This window comes from Stenella coeruleoalba (assembly GCF_951394435.1).
Source record: "Stenella coeruleoalba genome assembly, chromosome: 6".
NCBI lineage: Eukaryota > Metazoa > Chordata > Mammalia > Artiodactyla > Delphinidae > Stenella > Stenella coeruleoalba.
This window is the reverse complement of record NC_137151.1, coordinates 56,712,318-56,728,311: the sequence shown is the minus strand read 5'-3', so window position 1 is coordinate 56,728,311 and position 15,994 is coordinate 56,712,318. Positions and strand designations below refer to the sequence as shown.

Here is a 15,994-nt window from a genome sequence, read left to right as displayed (position 1 = left end):
TAAAAGATAAAAATTCATCAAATTTAGAGACAACGTGAGAAATGAACAAAAAGTCTATAAAGTCACTCCACAGTTTTCTGGCACTGGCCACTGGTGAGATAAAGACACACTCACTGTTCGGCAATTTTCATGACTCACAACTCTAAAAGGTAACCTATATGTCATCCCAGAGACAAAAATACTCAGTATAGGAGAGGAGAAATAAAGTCTGACCAATTTTTCTGCTGGCTTAAATTCAAAGTCAAACTTTTCCCTGGTTCCTACCAATTCAATTTTGTCCACTGTTCAAATATTCTCAGTGTGAAGTAATTAGCTTTTTTCCCCCTCTGAATTCTTTTAACAATTAAATAAAGGATGGGGTTCATTTATACACTATCTTATCTCTTTTGCTATCTAAAACTACTGGTGGCCAAACGAAATCAGGAAGAGTCTGTCTCCAAAGTATACTTAAGTATACTGCCTTGCAGACACCAGATGCTTAAAAAAGTACTTTTGGGGTTGTTTGCACTTAGTTGTTATGAATAATGCTACTATGAACGTCTGTGTTCAAGTTTTGCGTAGACATGTTTCTAATTTTCTTGGGTGTAACTAATGGGTCATATAATACCTCGAAGTTTGACTTTTAGAATAATTAATAAACTGTTTTCCAAAGTGGCTGTACCAGTTTAAAACCCCACAAGCAATTTATGAGGGTCCAAATTTCTCCACAACCTTGTCACCTCTTGTTATTGTCTCACTTTTTAATTTTATTTTAGCCATTCTAGTGGGTATGAAGTGGTGTCTCATTATAGTGTACATTTGCATTTCCTAATGGCTGATGTTGAGCATCTATTTATGCGTTCATTTGCCATTTGTACATCTTTGGACACATGTCTATTCAGGTCCTTCGCCCATTTTAAGCTGGGTTTTTTTTTATTGTTAGGATGTAAGAGTTCTTTACATAGTCTGGTTACAAGTTCCTTGTCAGATAGCATATCATTTACAAATATTTTCTCCCATTCTGTAAGTTGTCTTTTCACTCTCTTCATGGTATCACTTGACTCACTAGTTTTTTAATTAGTTAAGTCCAATTAATCTTTTTGCATTCATTACCTCCAGACTAAGAACATTCATATGAAAATAAGAAGTGGATAGAATTATTAAATATCCATTCAAGTTCCATGGAGTTCTCTCTCATTTTCACTAAATTTCCAGTCTCTACCCCAAATAAGTAACAGATTTGGCTCCTGTAATAAACAATTTTTATGGGTTACTCTCAAAAGGCTATCTGTGATTAGAAAGGAAAATTGTATGGTATGTGCAGGGGGCTGTCTAGCCCAACCAAAGTAGCTGAATACTACTTTGTGTATCTGAGAAATCATATTAAACAGTTTGAAAACTTGATGGAAGGGAAGTTTACAAACATTCTGTAACTACTAGCAGGCATCCAATTTTCATTTTATTTACTTACTTATTTTTATCTTCATGATACTTATTTAGGTTGCCCTTCCAACAAGAGGTTTTTGGGAAGGACAGTCAATGAAATCATTATTTATTTACCATTAGTATTGTATAAGTCAGTATTTGCATTCAGAAAATAATTACTTCTAAAAAAGGCTAAAAAATATTCCCAATGCAAATGCCCTTAAAACAGTACAGCAAAAAAGAACCTTAATGAGAAAATATTTGTAAATCATATACCTAATTAGGAACTTGTAACTAGAATATATAAAAGAGTAAGAATCAAGAGTAAGCTTTCAAAACAGAAAACACCAAGCCCACATGGGTTCACTGGAGAATTCAATCAAACATTTAAGGAAGAAGTTATACTAATTCTCTACAATCTCTTTCAGAGGAAAGCAGCAGAGAAAATACTTCCTAACTCATTCTATGATATGATGAGGCCAGCACTACCTTAATTCCAAAACCAGACAAAGACATAAGGAAAGAAATCTATAGAGCATTCTCTCTCATGAACACAGCTGCAAAAATCCTGAACAAAATATGAGCAAATCAGGAAGTCCCTGACAGTATAGTGGTTAGGACCTGGTGCTTCCACTGCTGTGGCCTGGGTTTAATCCCTGGTCAGGGTAGTAAGATCCTGCAAGCCGTGTGATGCAGCAAGAAAAAAAAAATTAGCAAACTGAATCCAAAAAAGTACAAAATCCAATACCCCTTTATGATTAAAAACTCTCAGCAAACTAGAAATAGAGGGTAGCTTCCTCAACTTGATAAAGAATGCAAAGAATGCACAGTTAACATTATATTTAATGGAGAGAAACTCAAAAGCCTTCACACCAAGATCAGGTACAAGGCAAGGATGTCCTTTCTCACTTTTTTTAAAAACTGACATATATTGATATATAACATTATATCAGTTTCTAGTGCACAAGGTAATTATATAGACACACATATATAATGACCACTACAATAATTCTACTTAACATTCCCCACTACATAGTATAATTTTTTCCTTGTGATGAGAACTTTTAATATCTACTCTCTTAGCAACTTTCAAATACACAATACAGTATTATTAATTACAGTCACCATTCTGTACACTACATCCCCATGATTTATTTTATAACCGGAAGTTTGTACCTTTTGACCACCTTCACCCATTCTATACTCTGCTTTGGGTAGTACAGATATTTTAAGAATATTAATTCTTCCAATCCATGAGCATGGAATATCTTTCCACTTATTTGTGTCTTCTTCGATTTCTTTCATCAATGTCTTATAGCTTTCAGTGTAGAGGTCTTTTACTTCCTTGGCTGAATTTATTCCTAGGTATTTTATTCTTTTTGATGCAACTGTAAATTGGATTGTTTTCTTAATTTCTCTGACACAATAGATTTTTGTGTATTGATTTTATATCTTGCAGCTTCACCAAATTCATTTATTAGTTGTTTTTTGATGGGACCTTTAGATTTTTCTATATATAGTATCATATCATCTGCAAATACTGATAGTTTTACTTCCTCCTTTCCAATTTGGATTCCTTTTATTCCTTTTCCTTATCTGATTGCCCTGGCTAGGACTTCCAATACTATACTGAATAAAAGTGGCAAGAGTGGGCATCCTTATCTCATCTTGCTCCTGATCTCAGAGGAAAAGTTTTCCACATTTCTCCAGTTAGTATGATGTTAGCTTTGGGCTTGTCATATATGGCCTTTATTACAATGAGATACGTTCCCTTGACACCCATTTTGTTGAGTTTTTATCATAAATGAATGCTGAATTTTGTTCAATACTTTTTCTGCATCTATTTGAGATGATATGATTTTTAGCCTTCATTTAGTTAATGTAGTGTACCATGTTAATTAATACGCAGATGTTGAACCATCATTCTTGCAAGCCAGGGATAAAATCTCCCTTGACCATGGTATACGATCCTTTTAAATTATTGCTGAATTCAGTTTGCTAATATTCTGTAGAGGAGTTTTGCATTTATGTTCATCATGGATACTAGCCTTTAATTTTCTTCTCTTGTAGTGTCCTTGGCTAGTGTTGATATCAGGGTAATGCTGGCCTCATAAAATGAGTTAAGGAGTGTTACCCCTCTTCTGTTTTTTGGAAGAGTTTGAGAAAGACTGGTATTAATTCTTCTTTAAATGTTTGGTAGAATTAATAAGTGTTCTGATCCCAGACTTTTTTTGTTGGGAGGCTTTTGATTACTAATTAAATCTCCTTACTCATTACTGGTCTGCTCAGATTTCCTAATTCTTCATGATTCAATCTTCATAGGTTTTGTGTTTCTAGGAATTTATCCATTTCTTAAAGGTTGTCCAATCTTTTGGTGTATAACTGTTCATAGTAGTCCCTTATGCTACTTTTTATTTTTGTGGTATCATTTGTAACATCTCCTCTTTCATTTTTGGTTTTATTTATTTGAGTCTTTTTTTTTCTTGGTGAGTCTAGCTAAAGATATGTCTATTTTGTTTATCTTTTCAAAAAGCCATCTCTTATTACACTTATTCTTTTGTCTTTTTAGTCTCTATTTCATTTATTTATGTTCTGATCTTTGTTATTTTCACTTCACCACTCTTTTTTTCAACACTGTACTGGAAGTTCTAGCTAATGCAATAAGGCAAGAAAATAAAGTAAAAGGTATACAGATTGGGAAGAAAGACCTTACTTGCAGATGACATGATTATACAGAAAATCTGAAAGAAAAACTCCTGGAACTAACTAATAATTATAGAAAGGTTTCAGGATACAAGGTTAATATACAAAAGTCAATTGTTTTACTACATATCAGCAATGAAAAAGTAGAATTTGAATTTGAAACTAAAAACTCTTACAATTCAATAATAAAATGGCAAATAAACTGATTTAAAAATGAGCAAAAGATCTGAATAGACATTTCTCCAAAAATATAAAAATAGCTAATCAGCACATGAAAAAATGCTCAACATCCTGAGTCACCAAGGAAATCCAAATCAAAACTACAAGACACTACACTTCACACCCACGACAGGATGGCCAGAATCAAAATGTAAGATTAAGTACAGGAAAGGATGAAGAGATCAGAACTTTCATGTATAACTTCTGTGGGAATATAAAATGGCCCAACGGGTTTGGAAAACAGTGTAGCAGTTCCTCAAAAAACTGAACATAGAGTTATTGTATGTATGATTCAGCAAATTTACTCTTAGGTATATACCCAAGATAACTGAAAACATTAGTCCACAGAGAGACTTGCACATGAATGCTTACAGCAGCATTATTCGTAATAGCCAAAAGGTGAAAACATCCCAAATGTCCATCAGTGGTTGAATGAATTAACAAAATGTAGTACATCCATACAATAGAATATTATTCATCCATAAAAAGAAATGAAATACGGATACTGCTATCATCATGTAGATGAACTTTAAACAAACATGCTATGTAAGACAAGCTAGTAATAAAAGACCATACAGAATGTTTCTACTCATGTATATGAAAGTTCCAAATAAGGAAATCTACAGAGACAGAAAGTAGATTAATGGCTGCTTATTGCTCAGGGGGAGAGGAGGGAGACAGTTTAGTGACAGCTAAAAGATCTGGGATATTCTCTTGAGGTAATGAAAGATTCTGAAGTTGACTATGGCAATGGTTTGCACAATTCTGTGAATATACTAAAAATCACTGAATTGTACACTTTAAATGGGCAAGTCATATGTTATATGATTTATAACTCGATAAAGCTATTATAAAAAAATAATCTTAACAATTGCTGCAAATGCAACCAATGTTATCCACTGGACAACGCTTAATCAAGAGAAATCATATAACGCACAGTAATGGAAGCAAGTCCAGAATAAAATGCTCTTCCTTGTCTCCTCATTTCCATGAATCAATGCCTTGACTGTGATGACTGACAATTCCTGCTTAAAAATTTTCCAGACCATAAGCAACAACTTAAAACTTTGACCTCTTCTTTATTTTAAATATTCACATGCTGGAGAGTATCCATATCCAGGCTAATGCAGAAGTCTTACATTCTAGTTTCTATTCAGAATGAGCAGTCTTCTCAATTATCACAAAAAAGACAGCTGATCTTAAGAATGTATGGATTCATGATGCCCAACTTTATGAGAAATCTAGGTAAGAAACCTTATGTTTACACAAAATGGAATGACTAGGAGTTCATTTATCCCTCAAAATATCCTAGGATTAATATCTGGATCAAGACAGACTACAAGAATGTTAATATTTAGATCACTCTGTTGTCCCTTTACAGAACTGTTTTCACTGACCTGTAGTTTGACATCATGTCCTTTGCATATACTGTTTACCAAGAAATAGTTTCACTAAACTAGGTATATACTTATAGTATGAATACTGCCCTGAAGACACTGTCTTCTATATCATTCACTGTCCCCGCTTTCAGACTAAACTGCCAAGCACTGCTTCCTTTTCCTTATGAACAAAACACCTTATAGACCTGGTTGTGTTTCCCTGTGATCTCCTGCCACCCACACAAGGGCCGAAGTTTAACTTTAGAATACTGCCAAGGGCTTACAAATGCATACCAATGTTATAAACAACCTTAACTCACTCTCAATATTTTATTTGTATTTTCCTGATTTTCATTTTCTTGTCCAATTGTGTGTGCGTGTGTGTGTGCGTGTGCGTGTGCGTGTGTGTGTGTGTGTGTGTGTGTGTGTGTGTGTGTATGTATATATGTATGTATTTCCCTGGAAACTACCTTTGTAGCAGATAAACAAACCAAAATGAGCAGAAAAAAGGTTAATGACCATTGGTTATTTTAATTCTTGAAAATATATACTTTGCAAAATACGCAATAGTACTGAGTTCTGTAACTTAATATACAAACTAGAAAAAGATGTAAAAAACTGTAAAAAACACCTAGAGGGCTTCCCTGGTGGCGCAGTAGTGGGAGTCCACCTGAGGATGCAGGGGACACGGGTTCGTGCCCCAGTCTGGGAGGATCCTGCGTGCCGTGGAGTGGCTGGGCCCATGAGCCATGGCCGCTGGGCCTGCGCATCCGGAGCCTGTGCTCCGCACCGGGAGGGGCCACAACAGTGAGAGGTCCGCGTACCGCAAAAAAATAAATAAATAAATAAAATAAAATAAAACAACACCTAGAACCTCCATAAAAAGCCTATTTTATTATTTCATATTAAAAGTAATCAATCTCTCCACAAAGCAAGAAGTGGGATTAGGGGTTGCTTAAATTAAGTTACAGAAAAATATATAAAAGTAACAAAAATAATTACATATTCACAGAATACTCCCAAATTTTCACTTTTAACAATATGAATTACATAAATTTTCTTTCCAAAAATATCTAAAATTCTATTTACTGTTACCAAAGAGATTAAGGTGATCACAGTTTTCTACCATTCAAATTGTAACAAAAATTTAAAGATAGAGTAACAGAAATATCAGCAAGATTAACAGCAGAGGCAGCCCAGCTTACAAATGGCCAAGAACCAAAAGACATTTAGAAAATCAATTGTTTGGAACTTAGAACCTATATTTGCCAAAGACACAATGCTATCCAGAAGTCTTAGATTCTTCAGCTCAGGCACACTGTATACTAATCCTGGAACTGGGAGAAACCACTTATCTTTCCAGATTTCAGATCTTTATTTATGAAATGACACAAGCATCTGTCCTATTTAACTGAGATTAAAAATTAAAAATTTGCTGCAAAATGTCAAGCACTGTATAAATAAGGTGTTTTCTTATCATCTGATCCATAATGTAAATGAGATTGAACTACTATGCCCTGTTGTGACCCTCCTTTCTCAAGGTTCACTAAGTGTAATAAAGAAGGGGAGGGACTTCCCTGGTGGCACAGTAGTTACGAATCCACCTGCCAATGCAGGAGACAAGGGTTCAATCCCTGGTCCGGGAAGATCCCATATGCCACAGAGCAACTAAGCCTGTGTGCCACAACTACTGAGGCTGCGCTCTAGAGCCTGCAAGCCACAACTACTGAGCCCACATGCCACAACTACTGCAGCCCGCGTACCTACAGCCTGTGCTCCACAACAAAGAGAAGCCACCACAATGAGAAGCCCACACACCGCAACAAGGAGTAGCCCCCACTGGCCGCAATTAGAGAAAGCCCGCGCACAGCAATGAAGACCCAACGCAGCCAATAAATAAATAAATAATTTTTAAAAAAAGGGGGGAGGAAGAGTGTTGTGTCCCAGATGGTTTTGAGTCAGAAAATATCAGCAATTAACCAAAAAAGTTCCCTTTGATATTCAAAGGTCTCTTTCATTCATTAAGTACACATCTTGCTGAATAATCTTAAGAATATTAAATAAAACTAAATGTGTGATATATAATTTAAATATTCTGATAACATATTATACTATCCCCTAAGGATATTAATTATCTCTTTAAACCAATGCAAAGCCAGGAAATGATAACAACAGCAGTCACAATGATAATTATAACCTGTAACATCTGCACTCTTACTAGGGTCCAGGCACTGTTGTTCTAAGTGCTTTACATGTATTATTTCTTCCAATTAATTTTAACAGTAACTATGTGAGAAAATTACCATTGTCACCATTTCACAGAAGAGGAAACAGAAAAGTACTTTCCTCAAGAACACAGGAATTTCAGTTCCTAAATCAAAACTAAAAGAGCAAAGCAGCCTACAAATAGTTGACAAGATTGGAAATATTCCTATAACCCATTAAAGAAAGAAAGAAAAAGATCGGAAGCTACTTAAAATAACTGAAAAACATTAAGGAAAACACCAAAATTTATAAAACTGATTAATCTTACTAAGAACCAATAAAACATTTAAAATTTTTTTTCATGTTTGCATTTGTTTAACTTCCACAATGAAAAATTAGACTTTCAGAATAATCTATGACATTAAGAACTGGAAGAAAAAGTCTGAAAATATTACTTTAAAGTGAATGGCAATAAGTTTTCTAAATATATTCAAGACTTCTGGTCTCGTTTCAGAGTCTGTGTTCCTCACTAATTAGCTATACGAAAAATTAGACAAAGATCAGTAGACAAAATTTTATTAATATAGGAAAAAACCCCAATTGTGTGCTCTTAACAAGTCACAATCATTTAACCTACAACATTTCTGTAGAATGGAAAATATGTGATTCTGCACCTCTGGCAAGCATACTCTTGCCTAGCAACAGAGTAAAAAAAATACATTATCAAACAACATTTAAAATAAGTCCAAGTAAACAGTACACATAATGTCAGCAGGCTGGCAGTAGATATAGGCATTTTAGAGAAATTATTTTATTTCATTTGTGCTTCTCTGAGTATTTTATAAAATGCTTATTACTACGCAGAAGAACTTTCAAATGACTTTATCATATAGTACATTGCATGATATATAAATATATAAACATTACTTAAGACTTAAACAGACATTTTCACTAAAGGATTCTCTTAGAGTCAGTTACCGAAACATCAGACTTTTGGCAAATGTCGTGCGATTTAATGAGGTGTTCAGCCAATAATGCGATAAACTTAACATTTGAAAGATGAGCAAGATAAACTGTGTTAAAGCTACAAACCATGCCTCTGAGATTTACAGTTTTATACTACAACCATTGTTATAACAATAATAAGCTATTTCAAAAACCAAAGTGTTATTGGTCCTAAGGAAAATTAGCTACATAAAAGGAACTTAGATTGCTTTATGTAGATTATGAATCAATGCAAACTCATTACTAACTGTAAAAATAAAACCCCATAATTCATGTAAAAGACAGCCTGTTAATTCAACTGATACTTCAATGCTTTTAGGTTAGAAGGTTTCCAAGTCTTTGGAAACTATGAACATTTTACTTATGACCACAATCCCTTATTCAAAATTCTTAAGTTCAAAACTTTGAAAAACATTAAGTTTTTGCTAGTGTGGAACATTAAATCAGTCCGCTGCAGATATATTAATCTTTTGATTACAGGATGCCTCAGATCCAGCTGAGGGTGTTATAAACACACTACTACTTTTCTAAAATCCAGAAAATCACATGGCCCCAAGGATTTTGAAAATGAGACTGTGTATATACACACATTCCAAATTAAGATGTTACCTGATATTCAGAATCCAGTCTAAACGAAGAGTCCCTTGAGTGATAGGTATCATTTAAACTACTTCCTCTGCTTCCAGACATCATCCTAGCACTTAAAGAGCTAGAGGGTTGAACAGAAATTCTTCTTGGAATCCTTGAAGGTTTAGACTCCATTCTTAATGTTTCCTGTGAAATGCAAATTTTGATTAATTGCCTTTTGGAAATCATGCAAACCTTTGATTCTTAATCCTCTCCTTAATGATCAGCTCAAATCAAGAATTAACCATGCAAATTAACCGAATGGTAAACTGTGAGATTATCATCACTCTCCTTCTACAGGCAGAGGTCTGAAGACCATCAAAGGTTCCCTATTGCCCATAAAATGAAGCAAACATGATAAAAGTGGTGATGAGAAACTGAGGTTTGTTGTTTCTAAAGCCTGAGCTCTTTTCCTTATTCAATTTCCTCTATATAAAATCCTAGGGACTTCCCTAGTGGTCCAATTGGTAAGACTCCACGCTCCCAATGCAGGGGGCCCGCGTCTGATCCCTGCTCGGGGAAGTAGATCCCGCATGCATGCTGCAACTAAGACTCTGCATGCGGCAACTATGAAGTCCGAGTGTCACAACTAAGACCCGGCACAGCCTAAATAAGTAAATAAATAAAGTAAATAAGTAAATAAAATCCTACACGAATCAGCCCTTGACTCTTGTTATTCCTATTATGAATGTTCGATACTCATAGCATTAGCTATACTGTAGTATCTGTACATTCCCTAACACAATATGCTCTCACAGGACTTTGTATGTGCCTGCAAAGTCTATACATTCCCCATTCAATTCCTGGGCATAGTCTTAAAACAAGATCAAGTGTTACTTCCACTTTTTACATACTTTTTTAAAGACATCATATTACACACTGTAATTTGTTTTCCTGTCTCCCCTTCTCAAAAGTGAGAATAATTTCTAAGTTTTCTTCACTAAACATTCCTCAACACATGCCAAGAGTCACCATTAGCTGTGCCTTATTTTTTAACTCTCTCTATAAGTGGATTCATACAACATGTACTCCTTTATGTCTGGCTTCATTTGCTCAACATTATATTTGTGAGACTAATTCTGCTGTTGCATGCAGTTGTAGTAAGTTCACTCTGATTAGTTTATGTAATATTCCACTGTATCAATACACACAATTTATTTGTCTATTCTACTGCAGATGGACACTGGACTGTTTCCAGTTTTAGGCTATTACAAGTAAGGCTGCTATAAAAACATTAATTTTATAAATTAAAGAAAAACTTTTAAAGTTTTCTGGGGAGAGGATTTACAATGAGGCCTCTGAACAACTGAGATACCACCAGTCTTGAGAGTAAAAAGAGAAGGGCAAAAGAAAGTAACAGTAAAAAAAAATCACAATAATCTCTTCAACTCCTCCCAGTTACCCACTTTCAAGGTCAAAAATTATTCCCTTATTTTTCTGGTAGTGGATTGAAATTAAGGCAAGAAAAATGTACTTCACTTGCCTAGATAGGTGTATTTGCTGTATTAAAACCTTCAAATCTAAACATTTAAGTTAAAAATATCTAATTCACTTTCAACTCATTAACTTATCAACTAAGTTTTAGCATCATTCTACCTTAAAAGTTACTACAAAAGAATTTCCTTTTTCAATATCTGCCTCAAAAACAGGGTGTCAAGCAATGACAGAAAAGAGGATGAAGACGCAAAAACATCAACAAAACATATGGCCAATACTGCAGTAGGATACACAACAAACATGAAAAAGATATAACACAAGCCTAATATCAATTAAAATTATTCGACTAAGAGTATCTAGCTAATGAGAAACCAGAGTAAAAGCTACACTCTGGGACATGATTAAATCAAAGATAGCTTATCAGAAAAGGTCTGTTTGAAGTCCCAGTTAAACATGACAAGGTTATCCTTATGCATCTGTTTTGGTCCCTCTTTCCAAAACCCCTATAAAATGACAGTCGATGAATCCAAAAGCTTTAACTATGAAAAGAATAGGAAAAGGGACCATAATAGGCAAGAGATTTCAATGTTATATTTGGAAAATCCAAAAAAGTCCGAGGAGAGGTAGAGTAATTCAGCAGAAAGGATAAAAAATACACCCTAGGTACTTTCTAGAAAGAGGTAGGAACTGGAAGCAAAGCAGTTGGCCTTAGCATCCTAGAAAGAATCAAGACCTGGAGATACAAGGTATCATAAAAAAGGGATGATGCATGGAGTTGCTGAATTAAAATCTGTACTTGGAGCAGTAAAACCCTCAATTCTCCCCCTAGTACCATTCTTCCGAAAACAGGATATTTATTCTCTGGAGAATAAGGATCTCCCATGTAACCCTCCCCACCCCCACCCAGGAAATATACAACCACCTCTGCAAAGGTTAAGTATAAGGAATAAAAGAAAATCTATATATTCAATGTTGAGACCCAAAAACTCTTTCCTGGTGCTCTTTTTACAATGCTGTCAGAAAACCAAACAAAATACCTGAGATAAAATTTCTGGATACTGACATTTGGAATGCTTCCAATTACACAGCTAGCCTGCCATTTGACCATCCTACCCAAAGCAAAGTCCACTAGTCACTAAGAGTTTCTAATCAGCTTTTTTTAGTGCTTCCCTCTAATAGACAAACATCAAGGATCACTAGGTATCCAAGGAAAACCTCCCATAAGACTAAAGTAAATAACAAAAAAAGGAACTTAAGAGAAAATCTGGGGAAAGGAGCTAATTAACTACTATCCTCAAAGGGAGCAAAAGACATTCATTCATAAAATAAAAACAGGATGCTTGAGAAAGCAATCAGTATAATGAACAGCTTGTGGAAATTCAAAATGTTACACACTTAAAAAAGAAATGTGATACACTAAAATAAACCAACAGAAAGATTGGGACACCTCCCAGAAGTAGAAAATGTAACTCAAAAAACAGGAGAATTGTCCAGGGGAGTTATCAATCATTTGACCGTAAGTATGGTTACAGAAAGAGAGAAAAAAGAAAATAAGGTAGAGAAAATTATCAAAAAAAAGAAAGAACTTTTCTAGAATTGAAGGACACAAATCTCCACATTGAAAGGGGTCAAGAGTACTGGGCAGGATCAAAGAAAAAAGACCAACACTAAGTATCATTTATCATCTTGAAATTTCAGAACATCAGAAAGAAAGAGAAGATTCTATAATTTACAAGAATGGAAAAATGGGTCATATACAAAAGAAAAGTAATCAGAATGGCTTCTTAATTACAACTTTAAAAACTCTCAAGACAATAAAGCAATGCCTATAGTACTGAGAAAAAAATTTAGCATTGAACTCCTATCTAGCAACTAAATGTGAGGTGGAGAAAAGAGTATTCAGACATGAAAGATTTAAAAAAAACTATTAAAAAACAAAACCATAAGAAGTTAGTTAAATGAAGAGCAGGTCCTAGGAAAACAGGAGTGTAAAGAATTAAAGAACCAGACACAGAACCCAGGAAACAGTTACAAAATTATGTGGAAAGCATAGGGAGCAACTGATCAAGACTGGAACAGGATCACAGAAAATGGAAGCAAATTCTCAGGAAAAAATAGCATCATACGGAAACTATTTTGGCTCGTGGCAGAGATGATAATACAATTGGGAAAAAAATGCTGAGTACTTAGAACAAAAGGCAAATTTAATACATTAATTTTGTAACTTGGGAAAACAGAGCTATTGTTCAAGAAAGGAGATGCTGCAGTGTTTGGGTGAACTCTTTAATATTTATATAGTTAAGATAGTGTAAACATAAGATTACTGTATCAATTTTGCTACAAACATGCTGTGTGATTGAGCCACCACAATGGTGAATAAAAAAGCACATATATAATACTAAAAAATCATGAACACATCATTTAGAAATATGAAGGTAAATCCTAAAACAGCTAAAAGGTGAGGATTGCTGCCTATGGAAAGCGGGACTGGGAATGAGGTAAAGGGTGAGGCAAAGGACTGCTGTTTTCCTTTTAAGCAGAGATGACCATATTTCCTGGTTTGCCTAGACCAGTCCCAGTTTATGGCAAGAAAAGTCCTAATTTGTGCTCATTATCCTGGGACAATTATTAATAGTACTTGCACTGTCTCTTAAAAGTGGCCTGGTTTGAATGACAAAGCATACAGTCACCTAACATAAATCTTTACTTCCTTCAGCTTTTTATAAATTCTATATATACATCCATATAAAAATTTTTATTAAAAAGGTGAATTATGAATTGGACATTTAAAGAAGGCATACGTTAGTAGAAAGAATACTAATGGTTAAATACTGACATGCAACAGCCCATAAAAGATTTAACAAGTAGCAAATTTGTTATTTTATCAAGAAGGCTCTACAAACACTAAACAAGGGACTGTATTTGTTGAGGATTTTAAAAGGGAAGATAAAATGTCTTTAAAAAGATACAGGTCTATAGATGGTTCTTTAATAACAGTGCTTCTTAATCATACCTCTCGTATTTTACTTTGATTATATTTATACCCAATTCTTACTGCAGAATAAAACTAACCTAGTAGGAAATCTCTCAAAACAAAGCTCTTGGGAGAAAGCAAAGAGGCAGGGTCCTCCGAGAGCTATAATTTATACTGCATGAAACTATTTTTGGCAACTCCTCTACATAAATTGATTGAATTTTGACAATGTAGGTGTTACCAGAAAACTTATGTAATCTGGTTGTATAAGCTGTAGGTCAAAAGCACAAAAAATAGAATAAAATAAATAAAATTAATTAAAATAAGCAGTCCTTGAAAAACTTCTACCAGACCACTTACAAGGTACTACAAGGCATCTTTTCAAGTTCATTCATTCAAGAAATAGTTTTTTACATGCTTAGTATGTGCTAGGCACATTAATTAATACCAAACAAAGGGGACAGGGAAAGGGGACAACACTGAACCTACTAAGATAATGACTATGAAGAAGCTGTAGTCTAGTAGAGAACAAACACAAATAACCATACAACTTAAACAGTTATAAGTGCTCTAAAGGAAAAGGTATAAGCCAGAAAAAAAGACTAGCAGGAAAAAAGTATCTGAAGCTCAATGCTTTTAACCAAGACTTAAAGAGTAAAGCACAAAAAGTTCATATGTACAATCTTTCCTCAGTGGTCAATATAATAGCCTCCTTCTTTCCTTTTGCCTCTATGTAGTTTCTTTAAATTTGATTCTAGAGTTGGATAGTTGAACTGTCTTTCTAGTGATAAGATAAAAACTTATCACCAGGGCTTGGTTTATAGATGTGTGTCCACCTATGCTGACACATGGGATCCTGTGCTTGATTAAAAGCTCTACTGCTGACATCTTGAAATTATTAGTACTTTAACCTCTGAACTTGTATTTTGTAAGTGAAGTCAGATAGGATAGTGAAGCATGAGCTTGAGAAGAAGAGATATGTACCTGTCTGCTATGCCTTGCCACTCAATTTGCATACAGCCCTCATTGCTATGAAGCTTCCATTATTAACATGCTTAATTTTTACTCTCTTTGAGCCTCACTCAAGTCCTAGGCATGATGGATCCACTGGACTTGTGTGCTCATGTTCCTTATCAACACATCTATGTCTGAGTAAGCTGAGGCACTGACAGCTCCAAGAGGTCATTCCATTTCCATTCTTCAGAACTTGCTTCAACTTCAAATGCAGAAGGAAGGTAATGAACCACAAAGCCACAAAAATCTTATGATCAATATTTGAGATTTTTACTATATTGAACTTTTCAACTTGTGAAGATTCTCTGAAGCTGATTTTTAACTGCTAGTTTACCCAACTAGTCTTAATATCACTGTTAAGTGTTCCCTTACCTTCAGGCATTTTAATAGTAATTGGCATGAGCAAGAGGAGTGGAAAACAGATATTCATACCAACTCCAAAATTTATGTAGTCTTTCGTCTCATAAACCTGTGGCTTGTTACCTAGTAAAAAATTACTACATTTTTAATAGGTAATTTCATTCAGCTGGGCTTCCAGGAAACCTCTGAAGAGTTCTTTAAAGCAAGTTCATGTTTTTGGTGGCCCATTAAACACTATAAATCTTAACTTAAACTTTCTTAGTCTAGGTAAAAAGCCTCAAAGAATTCTCTCATTACCTGACATGCAAAGTTCTGTGCCTAATGCTATCTGCAAGTTAACAAGATCTCATAGTCTCATGTCAAATGCAACTGAAAACCTATCACACAACTTATACTAAAACAGACAAATTTAAATTGAATTTTACAATGTTTTTCAGCAAGACTTTACTTGAATATGAGGCCTACTCTAAGTAAACCAACAAAGTTTGTCTCTAATAATACCACACTAGGCCTTGTCTAAAGAGAACTCATCATTAATCCACACATTTTCTTCGTTTCTATTTCACCCTACTAGTAACAGCACCACTCCCCAATCATACTTTCAACTGTTTTTCTACTACCTTAAAAGCAAAGTCTAAATTCTTTGCCCCAGTATCCAGAACTCTAA

The 15,994-nt window shown here is 34.6% G+C and overlaps 1 protein-coding gene across 3 annotated transcripts in view; it reads right to left on the bottom strand.

Annotated features, from left to right (window-relative positions):
* MARCHF7 (membrane associated ring-CH-type finger 7) overlaps positions 1–15,994 on the bottom strand; it is a 51,089-nt gene that overhangs the window by 27,261 nt on the left and 7,834 nt on the right. For 2 of the 3 annotated variants that reach the window (XM_079924025.1, XM_079924024.1), the window contains exon 2: positions 9,525–9,689. The exons of the other annotated variant lie outside the window; for it this stretch is intronic. In XM_079924025.1, coding sequence (XP_079780151.1) covers positions 9,525–9,677 — 153 coding nt within the window. In that variant the 5' untranslated portion in view covers positions 9,678–9,689. The remainder of the gene's footprint in view (positions 1–9,524; positions 9,690–15,994) is intronic. 3 annotated transcript variants of the gene reach the window in all.